Raw genomic sequence first — 18,462 nt, 5'->3', positions numbered from 1 at the left:
TTTACCCCTGCTCAGTGCAAAACAAGAGATCTGATTTGGCTGTGTGAGAGGCCTCTGGATGGAGTTTAAGGGGTAATGTCTCCTTGTGGAAAGTGACATGCTAGTGTAAGGAGACTTGTAGGCCATGCAATGCTCCTCTGGGAACTTAAATATTCCAATTTCCTCTTCAGAATGAAAGTGGACAGGAACTCTAGTGCCATCTATTGGAAGTAGCAATCCTAAAAGTCAATATTGACCCTTTAATACGCCTTGCCACATGACAGGATAAAAGCAAACCATATACTCTTATTTGCAGACACATGTCAGGGTTTTGCCCCTTCTCAGTGCAAAGCTAGAGATGTGATTTGGTTGTGTGAGAAGCCTCTGAATGGAGTCCAAGGGGGGGGGGATGGGGGGTGTGACATGCCAGTGTAAGGAGACTTATAGGCTATGGGATGCTCCTCTGGGATATTAAATTTGCAAATTCCCTCATCAGACTGCCTTGCTTTGCACTGAGTAGGAGCAAACACCTGAAACATGTATCTTTAAATACAATATTTGGTTTGCATTTTATTCTAAGTCGTAAGTCAAGGCTTGTTAAAGGGTCAATATTGACTTTTTGGATTGCGACTTCCAGTAGGTGTCAGTAGAGTTCTAGCCCCCTTCCATTCTGAAGAGGCAATTTGCAAAGTTAAGGAGCAGGAATCTGAAATATGGTATTAATAATATATTGGACAAGTCCAAATATTGTGTGTTGTGTCTTGGTACAGAATGGTATTTTTTATTGTGACTTTTTTATAATGCACCATATACTGTATGTGTATTATACCTGCGATTTAGTCCGCATTGGTCACCTTTTAAGCTTTCTGGCTGAGCTATGGCTCCATCTGCTGGCTGTGATGGGAAATGCAGTAATTTATTCAAGAAAACATTCCAAGAAGGAAAATAAGAAAGCATAATGCAATACATCTCTCCCATCTCTGAAAGATAAGAAAGACTAACACGTATTTTTTATTTTATGCTAAGCCAGCACTCTAACCTCACCCAGTCCTGTATATCTGCCCATACAGATATATTGCTTCTAGCGAAGCCCATAAGTATACCCCTTTCATGGCCCTCCATAATTGTCCCCCCACAGAAAATATGATGCCTATGATGCCCCCACAGTTTCCCCAGAACGTATAATAACCCGTAGTCTGACACCCCCACAATAGTTTCCCCCACACACAGTATTAATCCCCCACAGCCCTCTTCAAACCAGTATGATGACCCCACAATGAATTCCCCTATAGCACCCCCAAAAAGTATGACACCCTCACAAACAGAAACTATTATGGGAAAGGCAAAAAAAAAACCCAGTCCATTACAAACATGTTTTATTATGAACATCCCCTTTAAACTAGGTTTTCCGGAGACCACACTCACTTTATTCACCTTTTACAAATTTAACGATTGGAATGAAGTGTAAGAATATCGCTACACAATTTTTGGGGATAATTAGAGTATTTTTTAGCTGTTGGAGCTCCGTTTTATTCCAATTCAAGGACCTAAATTTCACATTTAAGATTTTAGCTACCTACAACCACCACTAGGGGGAGCCAATACCTAGACAGTATTCAGTAAGTTCTGAAGCTCCCTCTAGTCGCGGTGCGAAGTATCTAGATTCTTATCATTCCACTTTGACGTTTCCCTCCTACTGATCAATCAGCACAATTATTATTATTATTATTTATTGTTATAGCGCCATTTATTCCATGACGCTTTACATGTGAGGAGGGGTATACATAATAAAAACAAGTACAATAATCTTAAACAATACAAGTCATAACTGGTACAGGAGGAATGAGGACCCTGCCCGCGAAGGCTCACAATCTACAAGGGATGGGTGAGAATACAGTAGGCGAGGGTAGAGCTGGTCATGCAGCGGTTTGGTTGATCGGTGGTTACTGCAGGTTATAGGCTTGTCGGAAGAGGTGGGTCTTCAGGTTCTTTTTGAAGGTTTCGATGGTAGGTGAGAGTCTGATATGTTGTGGTAGAGGGTTCCAGAGTAGGGGTGATACGCGAGAGAAATCTTGTATGCGATTGTGGGAAGAGGAGATAAGAGGGGAGTAGAGAAGGAGATCTTGTGAGGATCGGAGGTTGCGTGTAGGTAAGTACCGGGAGACGAGGTCACAGATGTATGGAGGAGACAGGTTGTGGATGGCTTTGTATGTCATGGTTAGGGCTTTGTAGTGGAGTCTCTGGGTAATGGGGAGCCAGTGAAGGGATTGAAAGAGGGGAGAGGCCGGGGAATAGCGGGGGGACAGGTGGATTAGTCGGGCAGCAGAGTTTAGAATAGATTGGAGGGGTGCGAGAGTGTTAGAGGGGAGGCCACAGAGCAGGAGGTTGCAGTAGTCAAGGCGAGAGATGATGAGGGCAATATAAATCTTCCATAATGCAAATAAAGAATTAAATCAGTGAGGCGGCCGGTAACGTTCCCCTCCAATACTTACCACCTTTCTACCATTTTCCTCATTATAGGTTTCTGATAAACATTTCAAGATGCTGTTGGGTTACTTGGAGAATGTGAAGGGCAGCGCTCGAGATACCACCGTACAGAAAGCAGAGGGGTACATGAAGGAGTACGACAAACGCGAGACCCAGGAGGAGCCCGACCTACGAAGGATGAGCAGAATACGAGACGTCTTACAGCTTTTGGCCTAGCGGCAGTATTATTTTTGTACTATGTATCACTCATACCTCATTTATTGTTCCATGACCCAAATCCCCAAAGTTCCATGACCCAAAGTTTTTTGTTTTTTTTTTAAAGTGAATGAGTTAGAAGTTCTCCCTCTGTAGATACCTTCCACCATCAGTGTTGTCTCCCCGTTGCCCATAGACTCGTCCTGTCGTCATTGATCGCGCATGCGCACAGGAGGAGACTATGGCGGCTGGTCAGGATTCAGATTGGTCATATTTATAAATTCTGCGTAAATTCTAAGAAATGAGAACAGACAGTAGACATGAGCGACTTGATTTTCGCTGCGTCCAGGCCAGTCCTCCGTGGTAGTTGGTCTTCACTTCTACAGCTGGACTTTTGGGCGACTCATGACTTACGTCGCTCCTTGACCCAATGACTTTGCGTGAATTTGGAAGTAATAGAGGCACAGAAGTAAAGACAGGCCGCCATGGAGGACCAGAGTGAGCGTCAGGAGGCGCGAGTAGAACTTCTCATGTCTACTAGATGGAGGTGGTGCACATCGATTTGCAGGACCCAGTCCAGTGGCTTCTTCAGTATTCTGGGTCCGTCTGTTGTGAGCCATGAGAGCCACCTCCTACCTGCCGGCATCTGTTGACTAGCTGGTCTGACGCGCTGGATCCCACCAGGGCAGCTATTCAAAGGAAGAACTGCTGGCCGGATTCTCCGGCGCCGGAGGCGGTCGTAATCACAAGTATGCGATATGCATACCCCCGGCCACATTCCAACTAGACAAATCCGGTCTCACTCAATGCTAGTGAATTGAATGAGGCCGCGCATGTCTAGTCGGTATGTGGCCAGGAGTAAGCATATTAAATACATGCGGTGACATGACCTACCTGTCTCACTGCTGGCACCAGAGAATCCTGACAGTGCACACTGTACACACTGAGGATTCACAAGTCTACAGTCTCATAGGCTTTTGTATTCAACCTGGACAACCCCTTTAAGAAATTTGAAAGTAAAATGGAGACTTGGGACAACCCCTTTACTTTTTATTCTCTTACCATGAATTTTATTAACTTGTCAAATTCAGAGCTTAACAAAACATGTCCAGCTAAGATGAAATCGACAGCCGGATAGGAGATGCTTCTTGTTCATTCCTCCTTCGCGCACAATGATTTTCAATACAAGACCACGACGTATAGATTTTTATTGTTTTTGAATTAAAAAAAATCAGAATATGCAAATCAGTAGCGTCATTATTATCAAAGTCTTATTCATTGATTGGTTGAACCAAAATATTACAGTCTAGGTAGAGATGTTTCTAAAGTAAAATCAGCAGTACAGCGCGTGTGCGCTGCATATCGCGCCCCCGCCGGGCCAATAAAGACCCCCATCTGTTGTGTAAGCGATGGATATGGTGATTTTCACATTTATATGATGATATTGTCGGCAGTCCCGTGATCCCGCTAGTCTCGCCTCTCTGCATGTTCTGGATGTGTCTGTGCAAAGACAAAACTTCTATCTGCACAAGTGTTGGATTCGTTCAGAATTTGGAACAGCCAAGGAAGCCACAGATTGGCTGCAGTGGTCATGTTATATTGTCAGCAGACCAGTGTGGGAGAGAGGGCTCAGGTCAGAGGAGCAGTGACCGTTCAGGAAGGAAGAATAGATTTTTTTTTTCTAAATTATGTAGCACTCTAGGGCCATTCATAAGAAGTTGTCCAGCAGTGGGAAACCCCTTTAAAGGAGTTATCCAAAAAAACTAACAGGCAGGTAGTTGCTAAATAGTCAGCAACCACCTGCCTGTTACACAGTGGTTACTGACCGCTCCTGCCGGCGATTCAACTGCTCCACATAAGCAGGGCAGCTCTTCTCATTCCGGGCTGCTCTGTTGACGGGGCGTGACTGCTGATGTCATGCTGATTGGCAGCCAACTTCCTACAATTAAGCAGCCGGCTGCCAATCAGCATGACATCGGCAGTCACGTCCTGTCAACAGAGTAGAAGAGAAGCTGCTGCTCTGTCGACGCAAAATTTGCGGAAGCTTTAGAATTACCGGTAGAACAGATCAGCGTCTGCTCTGTGCCGGCAGAGATCTGTGCTGTGCAGAATCGGGAGGTAGTTAGCAGCTACCAGCCTGTTCTTAGACCCACAGCAAAAAATGAATATAGTCCTGGACAACCCCTTTAAGTGTTACATCATTGTATCATTTTCTTCCAGGAGGGCGCAGAGTAATAAATGGGGGCCGGCACCAGAAGGGGGATCCATTTACATTTCCTTTATATGCACCCTGGACGCACTGTGCTGAAAATTTCTTGCGCCGCATTGATGAGCTGGAGGAAAGCATTGCAGTTTTAAGGCCGGAGTCACATGAGCGTAAAGCATCGGATGCAATTTGCTAATGACATTCGACTCCTGCTCTGCTGTGTGAGCCGAATGTCAGTTCTCTGTGCTCCAATCCTCTCACATCAGAGAAATGGAGGCTCCCGCTGGCGATTCAGCAGCTTCCTGTTATGGCTGGCAATCAGGCAACACAGCGTGCAGTAATCAGCGCACATACAGAGATCTGGCAATAACCCAAAACAATAGGACGAGCTCTGAGACGTGGAATCTCTGTAGACTGCAGTACCTGATCTATCCTCACACAACTGGAAGCAGCAGTGGATTGCGCCTATCAACTACCTATGCAACTCGGCACTGCCTGAGGAGCTGACTAGCCTGAAGATAGAAATACAAGCCTGACTTACCTCAGAGAAATACCCCAAAGGAATAGGCAGCCCCCACATATAATGACTGTTAGCAAGATGAAAAGACAAACGTAGGAATGAAATAGATTCAGCAAAGTGAGGCCCGATATTCTAGACAGAGCGAGGATAGCAAAGAGAACTATGCAGTCTACAAAAAACCCTAAAACGAACACCACGCAAAGGGGCAAAAAGACCCACCGTGCCGAACTAACAGCACGGCGGTGCACCCCTTTGCTTCTCAGAGCTTCCAGCAAAAGTTAATAGCAAGCTGGACAGAAAAAACAGAAAACAAACTAGAAGCACTTATCTAGCAGAGCAGCAGGCCCAAGGAAAGATGCAGTAGCTCAGATCCAACACTGGAACATTGACAAGGAGCAAGGAAGACAGACTCAGGTGGAGCTAAATAGCAAGGCAGCCAACGAGCTCACCAAAACACCTGAGGGAGGAAGCCCAGAGACTGCAATACCACTTGTGACCACAGAAGTGAACTCAGCCACAGAATTCACAACAGTACCCCCCCCTTGAGGAGGGGTCACCGAACCCTCACCAGAACCCCCAGGCCGACCAGGATGAGCCACATGAAAGGCACGAACAAGATCTGGGGCATGGACATCAGAGGCAAAAACCCAGGAATTATCTTCCTGAGCATAACCCTTCCATTTGACCAGATACTGGAGTTTCCGTCTAGAGACACGAGAATCCAAAATCTTCTCCACAATATACTCCAATTCCCCCTCCACCAAAACAGGGGCAGGAGGCTCCACAGATGGAACCATAGGTGCCACGTATCTCCTCAACAACGACCTATGGAATACATTATGTATGGAAAAGGAGTCTGGGAGGGTCAGACGAAAAGACACCGGATTGAGAATCTCAGAAATCCTATACGGACCAATAAAACGAGGTTTAAATTTAGGAGAGGAAACCTTCATAGGTATATGACGAGAAGATAACCAAACCAGATCCCCAACACGAAGTCGGGGTCCCACACGGCGTCTGCGATTAGCGAAAAGCTGAGCCTTCTCCTGGGACAAGGTCAAATTGTCCACTACCTGAGTCCAGATCTGCTGCAACCTGTCCACCACATAATCCACACCAGGACAGTCCGAAGACTCAACCTGTCCAGAAGAGAAACGAGGATGGAACCCAAGAATTGCAGAAAAATGGAGAGACCAAGGTAGCCGAGCTGGCCCGATTATTAAGGGCGAACTCAGCCAACGGCAAAAATGACACCCAATCATCCTGGTCAGCGGAAACAAAACATCTCAGATATGTTTCCAAGGTCTGATTGGTTCGTTCGGTCTGGCCATTAGTCTGAGGATGGAAGGCCGAGGAAAAAGATAGGTCAATGCCCATCCTACCACAAAAGGCTCGCCAGAACCTCGAGACAAACTGGGAACCTCTGTCAGAAACAATATTCTCAGGAATGCCATGTAAACGAACCACATGCTGGAAGAACAAAGGCACCAAATCAGAGGAGGAAGGCAATTTAACCAAGGGCACCAGATGGACCATTTTAGAAAAGCGATCACAGACCACCCAAATGACAGACATTTTTTGAGAAACGGGAAGGTCAGAAATGAAATCCATCGAAATATGTGTCCAAGGCCTCTTCGGGACCGGCAAGGGCAAAAGCAACCCACTGGCACGTGAACAGCAGGGCTTAGCCCTAGCACAAATTCCACAGGACTGCACAAAAGCACGCACATCCCGTGACAGAGATGGCCACCAGAAGGATCTAGCAACCAACTCCCTGGTACCAAAGATTCCTGGATGACCGGCCAACACCGAACAATGAAGTTCAGAGATAACTTTACTAGTCCACCTATCAGGGACGAACAGTTTCTCGGCCGGACAACGATCAGGTTTATTAGCCTGAAATTTCTGCAACACTCTCCGCAAATCAGGGGAGATGGCAGACACAATGACTCCTTCCTTGAGGATACTCGCCGGCTCAGATAACCCCGGAGAGTCGGGCACAAAACTCCTAGACAGAGCATCCGCCTTCACATTTTTAGAGCCCGGAAGGTATGAAATCACAAAATCAAAACGAGCAAAAAATAACGACCAACGGGCCTGTCTAGGATTCAAGCGCTTGGCAGACTCAAGATAAGTAAGGTTCTTATGATCAGTCAAAACCACCACGCGATGCTTAGCACCCTCAAGCCAATGACGCCACTCCTCGAATGCCCACTTCATGGCCAGCAACTCTCGGTTGCCCACATCATAATTACGCTCAGCAGCAGAAAATTTCCTGGAAAAGAAAGCACATGGTTTGAACACTGAGCAACCAGAACCTCTCTGTGACAAAACCGCCCCTGCACCAATCTCAGAAGCATCAACCTCGACCTGGAACGGAAGAGAAACATCAGGTTGACACAACACAGGGGCACAGCAAAAACGACGCTTCAACTCCTGAAAAGCTTCCACGGCAGCAGAAGACCAATTAACCAAATCAGCACCCTTCTTGGTCAAATCGGTCAATGGTCTGGCAATGCTAGAAAAATTACAGATGAAGCGACGATAAAAATTAGCAAAGCCCAGGAATTTCTGCAAACTTTTTAGAGATGTCGGCTGAGTCCAATCCTGGATGGCCTGAACCTTAACCGGATCCATCTCGATAGTAGAAGGGGAAAAGATGAACCCCAAAAATGAAACTTTCTGCACACCGAAGAGACACTTTGATCCCTTCACGAACAAGGAATTAGCACGCAGTACCTGGAAAACCATTCTGACTTGCTTCACATGAGACTCCCAATCATCTGAGAAGATCAAAATGTCATCCAAGTAAACAATCAAGAATTTATCCAGATACTCACGGAAAATGTCATGCATAAAAGACTGAAAAACAGATGGAGCATTGGCAAGTCCGAACGGCATCACCAGATACTCAAAATGACCCTCGGGCGTATTAAATGCCGTTTTCCATTCATCTCCCTGCCTGATTCTCACCAGATTATACGCACCACGAAGATCAATCTTAGTAAACCAACTAGCCCCCTTAATCCGAGCAAACAAGTCAGAAATCAATGGCAAGGGATACTGAAACTTAACAGTGATCTTATTAAGAAGGCGGTAATCAATACACGGTCTTAGCGAACCATCCTTCTTGGCTACAAAAAAGAACCCTGCTCCCAATGGTGACGACGATGGGCGAATATGTCCCTTCTCCAGGGACTCCTTCACATAACTGCGCATAGCGGTGTGTTCAGGTACGGACAAATTAAATAAACGACCCTTAGGGAATTTACTACCAGGAATCAAATCGATAGCACAATCACAATTCCTATGCGGAGGTAGGGCATCAGACTTGGACTCTTCAAATACATCCTGAAAGTCCGACAAGAACTCTGGGATGTCAGAAGGAATGGATGACGAAATAGACAAAAATGGAACATCACCATGTACTCCCTGACAACCCCAGCTGGTTACCGACATAGAGTTCCAATCCAATACTGGATTATGGGTTTGTAGCCATGGCAACCCCAACACGACCACATCATGCAAATTATGCAGTACCAAAAAGCGAATAACTTCCTGATGTGCAGGAGCCATGCACATGGTCAGCTGGGCCCAGTACTGAGGCTTATTCTTGGCCAAAGGTGTAGCATCAATTCCTCTCAACGGAATAGGACACCGCAAAGGCTCCAAGAAAAATCCACAACGTTTAGCATAATCCAAATCCATCAGATTCAGGGCAGCGCCTGAATCCACAAACGCCATGACAGAATATGATGACAAAGAGCACATTAAGGTAATGGACAAAAGGAATTTGGACTGTACAGTACCAATAACGGCAGAGCTATCGAACCGCCTAGTGCGTTTAGGACAATTAGAAATAGCATGAGTAGAATCACCACAATAGAAACACAGTCTGTTCAGACGTCTGTGTTCGTGCCGTTCTACTTTAGTCATAGTCCTGTCGCACTGCATAGGCTCAGGCTTACTCTCAGACAATACCGCCAGATGGTGCACAGATTTACGCTCGCGCAAGCGACGACCGATCTGAATGGCCAAGGACATAGACTCATTCAAACCAGCAAGCATAGGAAATCCCACCATTACATCCTTAAGAGCTTCAGAGAGACCCTTTCTGAACAAAGCCGCTAGTGCAGATTCATTCCACAGAGTGAGTACTGACCATTTTCTAAATTTCTGACAATATACTTCTACATCATCCTGACCCTGGCATAAAGCCAGCAGATTTTTCTCAGCTTGATCCACTGAATTAGGCTCATCGTAAAGCAATCCCAGCGCCTGGAAAAATGCATCAACATTACTCAATGCAGAATCTCCTGGTGCAAGAGAAAACGCCCAGTCCTGTGGGTCGCCGCGCAAAAAAGAAATAATAATCAAAACCTGTTGAATAGGATTACCAGAAGAATGAGGTTTCAAGGCCAAAAATAGCTTACAATTATTTCTGAAGCTCAGGAACTTAGTTCTGTCACCAAAAAACAAATCAGGAATCGGAATTCTTGGTTCTAGCATCGATTTCTGATCAATAGTATCTTGAATCTTTTGTACATTTACAACGAGATTATCCATTGAGGAGCACAGAGCCTGAATATCCATGTCCACAGCTGTGTCCTGAAGCACTCTAATGTCTAGGGGAAAAAAAAGACTGAAGACAGAGCTAAGAAAAAAAAATGATGTCAGGATTTCTTTTTTCCCTCTATTGGAAATCATTGGTGGCTCCTTGTACTGTTATGGCTGGCAATCAGGCAACACAGCGTGCAGTAATCAGCGCACATACAGAGATCTGGCAATAACCCAAAACAATAGGACGAGCTCTGAGACGTGGAATCTCTGTAGACTGCAGTACCTGATCTATCCTCACACAACTGGAAGCAGCAGTGGATTGCGCCTATCAACTACCTATGCAACTCGGCACTGCCTGAGGAGCTGACTAGCCTGAAGATAGAAATACAAGCCTGACTTACCTCAGAGAAATACCCCAAAGGAATAGGCAGCCCCCACATATAATGACTGTTAGCAAGATGAAAAGACAAACGTAGGAATGAAATAGATTCAGCAAAGTGAGGCCCGATATTCTAGACAGAGCGAGGATAGCAAAGAGAACTATGCAGTCTACAAAAAACCCTAAAACGAACACCACGCAAAGGGGCAAAAAGACCCACCGTGCCGAACTAACAGCACGGCGGTGCACCCCTTTGCTTCTCAGAGCTTCCAGCAAAAGTTAATAGCAAGCTGGACAGAAAAAACAGAAAACAAACTAGAAGCACTTATCTAGCAGAGCAGCAGGCCCAAGGAAAGATGCAGTAGCTCAGATCCAACACTGGAACATTGACAAGGAGCAAGGAAGACAGACTCAGGTGGAGCTAAATAGCAAGGCAGCCAACGAGCTCACCAAAACACCTGAGGGAGGAAGCCCAGAGACTGCAATACCACTTGTGACCACAGAAGTGAACTCAGCCACAGAATTCACAACAGCTTCCACTGACGTCAGGTCATTAGAGCAGTGGCTTTTCTGCTCTGCTCAGTCGGCAGGGCGTGACTGGTGGTGTCATGCTGATTGAAAGCCAGCTCCCTACTACCTGCTACCTTAATGCGGGGAGCCAGCTGTCAATCAGCATGACGCCGGCAGTCCTGTCCCATCAACAGAGAAGTCTGGAAGAGGAAAAGCTGCATCATTGACATTGAGCAGCTGAATCGCCGGCAGGAGCCGTCCGCGACCATTCTGAGCTGGCGCCACATAGAACAGGCAGGTTGTTAGCAGCTGGATAAACCTTAAAAGCAAAGGCCGTGAAAAAACGGACCAATGTTATTTAATGGAGGGGGAAAAGAAAATCACATCATGCACCAGATTTTTCTATGTGTTGGATAAGTCTCACCCATCCAAGTCTACCAGCACGCAAGGCAATCTTGCCTTGCGCAGGCGTGTACTACGGAGGACATTGAATGAATTTCAATCCAATATTGCGGCCAGCATGCAGCCAGCGGGTAAGGAAAGGGTGAATCAAACACCCGAAAACTCCGCCCATATGACCGAAAACCGTTCCCGCCAAATTCAGGTGACAGGTTCCCTTTAATTCCACAGAGCACCACACTTAGACAGTGGCAGTGTTTGGTATTGCAGCTCAACTCTTATTTACTTTGATAGTGCTCATCTGCAAATTGCCGCTTCGTACCTTGGCAGTGAAAACGAAAAACTAGGATGGTACAGCAAGATTTTAATATTTCTCGTTTACAAGCTGCTGTTTAAATCAACCTGCGGAGCTGAAATCATGCTTTGGATATTTATCAGGGATTTAACTCTTTGCAGTGCAGAGGATGAAATCTGTGAGAAATCCCCATGTAATCCGCGGAGAAAAAAAAAACTGCAGCGGTGTGTAAGGTCCAACAACATTTTTTAGTAGCTCTCTGCTGACCCCTCCTGAAATAATGACGTTATTGCATCTGTGGACAAAAAGGTACGAAACGGTGATTTTTCACCTAGATATTCTTCCGCTTTTCGCCCATCATATTCATAAATCATAATCGCCTGATGTTTGCTGACTCATAGTTGAATAAACTCTGCTCATAATCGCTTTTATTGGCTTTTTAAAACACATTACCTGTGTTAAACTTATGTTTTATGGCATATGAAACCTTCTGTTAGTGCCCTCAACTTGGTGTCAGTGTCCGTTTAGTGCCCACACATCAGTATAGTGCTGTATATAACATTGTTACAGGACTTGTTTCCACCACTATTCTACACTGCAAAAATAAAAGGCTGATATACTGTACATTGCCTATGCAAATACCGTAAAGTACTAAAATAATACCAACATACAGTGAGCAAATAACCGCTACATATATATAAAGTAATCTGATAAATAAAAAAAAAGGTGGCACCCTCTTGTGAAGAGAAGGCAGGTGATATCGCTGGTAATAGAAGGTGGTCCAAGCCAACGGGTAATAGAAGTGGTGGACACAAGTCCGAAAGTGACCCATCAACAAGGGACGTCGGCGCGGACATTTTTGTGTTCCTCATACTTTGTGGTTTGCATCCAAGTAAGTTAAACAAATCTAAAAGTTGGTTGTAATGTTTTACGATTCCTAGCAATCATAAAAAAAAAAATAGGTCACAAAAACACTATTCTTTTTATTTGGAGCCCCGGAACCTGGAAGCAATCCCTTCTCCTCCTTTCATTGTAATACTTACCCCCTCCTATCAGCGTCCGTTACGGCCCTGGGACCCTGCGCCCACGCCTCCTTAGAAGTACGTACCTCATCCTCCCTTCTTTTAGGGATCTTCTGCGCAGGCGCCAAGGAGTCGCTGTGACTTCTGGTGTGTGCGCTGATAATATGCTCTCCCCACTTCCTCCCTGCGCAGTCACCGCTAGGAACCATGTAATATACTGTACAAGCTTCTCCGGCTTTAAAAGAAAATATCACGAATGCATTAATTTTTTATTTTTTTTGTGCGAATTGTTCAGAAATTTTGGGGTGGTTGGTAACCCTGTGTAGCGCATCATTAAGGCTGACGCCTCACACTTTGCGTATGTGCACGTCAAGTATTTGCTGCCGACATTTCTGCCTCTGGCGGGAAAAATGCTGCATAAAAACAGGATCTTTTTGCGTGAAAAATGCTTCAAATCTGTGCTTGAGATACATGTTTTACTACTACATGGAAATATATTAGAGTTTATTATTTCTGGTCAGATAGTCGGACTCACCTGACATTAAAAAAACAAAAATCCGCCATGGACTTAATCTACATCTTCTGTGTAATCCCGTTAGCATCAAATTATACTGCTGACATTTTTGGACACAAATCTTCATACTTTGTGATATACTGTATATCAAGTTGTAATGTTATTCATGATTTCTAGAATCATAAAAGAAAAATAAGTCACAATAAGTAGAGTTTGCCATGTTTCATCATCGATGTGCGAAGGTCAGGTTCGGTTTATGTGGCTTAGAACACTGTACAAATTTATGATGATCTGAAAGATTCCGCCAGACAAAAGAAAAAAAACAAAAATGATATTTCACCCTTAAAGTGGATCTGTCGGCAGGTTTTTTGCTACCCCATCTTAGAGTAACATGATGTAGGGGCAGAAACTCTGAATCCAGCGCTGTATCATTTTTTGATGCACTTTTGATAAAATCACTGTTTAACCTGCTGCAGATCTACCAATTGTAGTTTTAATAAAAATCACAGTGTTATCAGAAGGAGATTATCAGTAGAGGACTAGCAGGTTTGCAGCCTTCTAGTCTTCCATGAGCTCTGTAGAACCCCGCCCACACCACTGATTGGCATCTGTGTACACTGTGCTTAGGGAGAAAGCTGCCAATCAGTGGTGGGGGCGGGGTTATACAGAGCTCATGGATATGGAGGACTAGAAGGCTGCAGACCTGCTAGTCCTCTACTGATAATCTTCTGATAAAACTTGTGATTTTTATTAAAACTACAGCAAGCAGCCCAGTAAGTGATATATCTCTGGATTCATAGTCCCTGTCTCCACATTATGCTGTTATTAGATTAGATTGCAAAAACTTTATCACAGCTTCTTTTTTGGATTATGTCCATCCAAGCTCCTTAAAATAATTGTCCTGTGATGATACCCCTTATCTGTATACACTATTTGGAAAGTAGACATCACATAGGGGACTTTGGTTGAGTCCCCTCCACAATGAACCAGAGATAAGCACAATACTGAAGAACTGGGGTCGTCCATGTAAAATATGGACCGCCATTGATCCCAATGGCCGCCATGTAATACTACATTTACCCTGCGCAGGAGAAGTTCAATTCTCAATTCTGGTTCTCATACCAGACATTTAGATGGATTTCTAATCTGGTTGCTTCTCGATTGATCTAGCCATAAACAAACTGTATTTTTTTTTTCATTAACTTCTTATTCGTTTGGCACCGAAGATGATCCGATATTTTTGATATTCCAAGTGCTCTCATGGGTCAAGTGTGTATAGATGGAAAGTTTTTATCATACAGACATTTTATATGATCCATATTTCAGTAATGGGACCTGTTAAATGCTAACTGGATTTCATTAGGATGTTAAATGTTTATGGTTGTAGAGATGAACTTTGGTACCAAAAGTTCTCATCAATGTTTGCCCTGAACACAGGTTGTACAAACCTGGTACGGAGCCACAAAAAGTCTCTATATTCTGAGCCATGGGATACAGAAAAAGGTATACACAGAATAAGAAAATGGGGATCATAGATTGTTTTCATTCTTTCCCCTGGAGTATAAAAATGGGTAACGACAAAAACTATTGTTAAAGTCATTTCACAAAGGATTTTCCCATTTTTCATCCAAAACGTCGTGTGTGCAGGACGCAAAAGTTACATCACGTCGTGTATGAAGAAGTCAGGAATCAAATACTCGTGTCTATAATACAAAATTAAGCAATCGAGGCGTGAACAACTTGTTATAGGTTGAGGACATGTGGAAAGTTCCATGTCACCAGTGCTGTGGAAAAGTTTTAGGCGGGTGTAAAAAATGCTGCAAAGTAAGAATGCTTTTAAAAATGGAAGTGTTAATAATTTAATTTTCATCAATTAACAAAATTGTGAAAAGAAAAATCTAAATCAGACCAATTTTTGGCGCGACCGCTCTTTGCCTTCTAAAGAGCATCAATTCTTCTACGTACTCGCAGTTTCTGAAGGACCTCAGGAGGGAGGTTGTCCAAACATCTTGGTGAACTAACCATTGATCTTCAGCGGATGTTGACAGGATTACCGTATTTTGTGGATTAGAAGACGCAGCCCAAATTTTGAGGAGAAAAATAGGGGGAAAAAAAGTTTTTTTTAAATAAAAATGGTGGTGCTTCTTATAATCCATGCGTCTTATTGCTTACCCGGGGTGGTGGCTGCGGTGAAGCGGGGTTCCAGGGTTGCTGCTATTCTTCCATGAATGGGGAGGGACAGAGTGGGGAGGTACATAATATGCCAATACAGTCAAACCCTTCTATAGAGCAGGGAGGCGTGATTTACCACTCTGTTCTGTAGGATGCAGGTTTATTAAGGCCTTCAGCCTATGGTATGTCAAGGGCATGTACAGAACGTTAATGTTCTGATGCAGGTGGCGCAATGTCATCACTACGTCACTCCATCTGCACTGGGATGCTGATTACTGCATCAATGGGATGCTATTACTTCAAAGGGGTTTTTGCCCGTGAGGCATGATGTCTTGGAATGGATAGTAGGCCCTCCTGGATTACCGTGCAGCAATCAGCATGCATGGCAGTAACCTGAGAGGAGTGATATACTGCAGAATGGGGCTATGTATAGAGGAGAAGAGTGATATACTGCAGAATGGGGCTGTGTATAGAGGAGAAGAGTGATATACTGCAGAATGGGGCTGTGTATAGAGGAGAAGAGTGATATACTGCAGAATGGGGCTGTGTATAGAGGAGAAGAGTGATATACTGCAGAATGGGGCTGTGTATAGAGGAGAAGAGTGATATACTGCAGAATGGGGCTGTGTATAGAGGAGAAGAGTGATATACTGCAGAATGGGGCTGTGTATAGAGGAGAAGAGTGATATACTGCAGAATGGGGCTGTGTATAGAGCAGAAGAGTGATATACTGCAGAATGGGGCTGTGTGTAGAGGAGAAGAGTGATATACTGCAGAATGGGGCTGTGTATAGAGGAGAAGAGTGATATACTGCAGAATGGGGCTGTGTATAGAGGAGAAGAGTGATATACTGCAGAATGGGGCTGTGTATAGAGGAGAAGAGTGATATACTGCAGGATAGGAATGTACAGTACGTAGAGAAGAGTGATACACTGCAGAATGGGGCTGTGTATAGAGGAGAAGAGTGATATACTGCAGAATGGGGCTGTGTATAGAGAAAAAGTGATATACTGCAGGATGGGGCTGTGTATAGAGGAGAAGAGTGATATACTGCAGGATGGAACTGTAGAGGAGTGATGTACTGCAAGATCTGGTTTATAAAGAGGAAAGGAGTGGAGTGATGTGCTGGAGTACGGGTCTATATATATATATATATATATATATATATATATAACAGACCAAAAGTTTGGACACACCTTCTCAATTAACGATTTTTCTGCATTTTCATGACTATGAAAATTGTAAATTCACACTGAAGGCATCAAAACTATGAATTAACACATGTGGAATTATATACTTAACAAAAAAGTGTGAAACATCAGAAATTATGTCTTATATTCTAGGTTCTTCAAAGTAGCCACCTTTTGCTTTGATGACTGCTTTACACACTGTTGGCATTCTCTTGGTGATCTTCAAGAGGTAGTCACCAGGAATGGTTTTCACTTCACAGGTGTGCCCTGTCAGGTTTAGTAAGTGGGATTTCTTGCCTTATAAATGGGGTTGGGACCATCAATTGTGTTGTGCAGAAGTCTGGTGGATACAGGACTGATAGTCCTACTGAATAGACTGTTAGAATTTGTATTATGGCAAGAAAAAAGCAGCTAAGTAAAAACGAGTCTGAAAAATTGGGAAAACTTTGAAAGTGTCCCCAAGTGCAGTTGCAAAAACCATCAAGCGCTACAAAGAAACTGGCTTACATGAGGACCGCCCCAGGAAAGGAAGAACAAGAGTCACCTCTGCTTCTGAGGATAAGTTTATCCGAGTCACCAGCCTCAGAAATCGCAGGTTAACAGCAGCTCAGATTAGAGACCAGGTCAATGCCACACAGTTCTAGCAGCAGACACATCTCTACAACAACTGTTAAGAGGAGACTTTGTGCAGCAGGCCTTCATGGTAAAATAGCTGCTAGGAAACCACTGCTAAGGACAGGCAACAAGCAGAAGAGACTTGTTTGGGCTAAAGAACACAATGAATGGACATTAGACCAGTGGAAATCTGTGGTTTAATTCCAACCACCGTGTCTTTGTGTGACGCAGAAAAGGTGAATGGATGGACTTTACATGCCTGGTTCCCACCGTGAAGCATGGAGGAGGAGGTGTGATGGTGTGGGGGTGCTTTGCTGGTGACACTGTTGGGGATTTATTCAAAATTGAAGGCATACTGAACCAGCATGGCCACTACAGCATCGTGCAGCGGCATGCTATTCCATCCGATTTGCATTTAGTTGGACCATCGTTTATTTTTCAACAGGACAATGACCCCAAACACACCTCCAGGCTGTGTAAGGGCTATTTGACCAAGAAGGAGAGTGATGGGGTGCTACGCCAGATGACCTGGCCTCCACAGTCACCAGACCTGAACCCAATCGAGATGGTTTGGGGTGAGCTGGACCGCAGAGTGAAGGCAAAAGGGCCAACAAGCGCTAAGCATCTCTGGGAACTCCTTCAAGATTGTTGGAAGACCATTTCCGGTGACTACCTCTTGAAGCTCATCAAGAGAATGCCAAGAGTGTGCAAAGCAGTCATCAAAGCAAAAGGTGGCTACTTTGAAGAACCTAGAATATAAGACATAATTTCAGTTGTTTCACACTTTTTTTGTTACGTATATAATTCCACATGCGTTCATAGTTTTGATGCTTTCAGTGTGAATTTACAATTTTCATAGTCATGAAAATACAGAAAAATCTTTAAATGAGGTGTGTCCAAACTTTTGGTCTGTATTGTATATGTGTGTACAGTTAGGGCCAGAAATATTTGGACAGTGACACAATTTTCGCGAGTTGGGCTCTGCATGCCACCACATTGGATTTGAAATGAAACCTCTACAACAGAATTCAAGTGCAGATTGTAACGTTTAATTTGAAGGGTTGAACAAAAATATCTGATAGAAAATGTAGGAATTGTACACATTTCTTTACAAACACTCCACATTTTAGGAGGTCAAAAGTAATTGGACAAATAAACATAACCCAAACAAAATATTTTTATTTTCAATATTTTGTTGCAAATCCTTTGGAGGCAATCACTGCCTTAAGTCTGGAACCCATGGACATCACCAAACTCTGGGTTCCCTCCTTCTTAATGCTTTGCCAGGCCTTTACAGCCGCAGCCTTCAGGTCTTGCTTGTTTGTGGGTCTTTCCGTCTTAAGTCTGGATTTGAGCAAGTGAAATTGGGTTTAGATCTGGAGATTGACTTGGCCATTGCAGAATGTTCCACTTTTTGGC

The 18,462-nt window shown here is 44.1% G+C and overlaps 1 protein-coding gene across 2 annotated transcripts in view; it reads left to right on the top strand.

Annotated features, from left to right (window-relative positions):
* Positions 1-4,093, top strand: part of C7H7orf50 (chromosome 7 C7orf50 homolog) — a 257,785-nt gene extending 253,692 nt beyond the window's left edge. Inside the window, exon 7 of one of the 2 annotated variants that reach the window (XM_069734290.1) lies at positions 2,500-4,093. In XM_069734290.1, the coding sequence (XP_069590391.1) occupies positions 2,500-2,682 (183 nt within the window). In that variant the 3' untranslated portion in view covers positions 2,683-4,093. The remainder of the gene's footprint in view (positions 1-2,499) is intronic. The other variant, XM_069734291.1, reaches the window with a different exon arrangement.
* Positions 4,094-18,462: the final 14,369 nt, after the last annotated feature.

This window comes from Ranitomeya imitator, chromosome 7 (genome assembly GCF_032444005.1).
Source record: "Ranitomeya imitator isolate aRanImi1 chromosome 7, aRanImi1.pri, whole genome shotgun sequence".
In the NCBI taxonomy this organism is placed as follows: Eukaryota; Metazoa; Chordata; class Amphibia; order Anura; family Dendrobatidae; genus Ranitomeya; species Ranitomeya imitator.
This window is presented reverse-complemented; position numbering and strand designations above follow the sequence as displayed.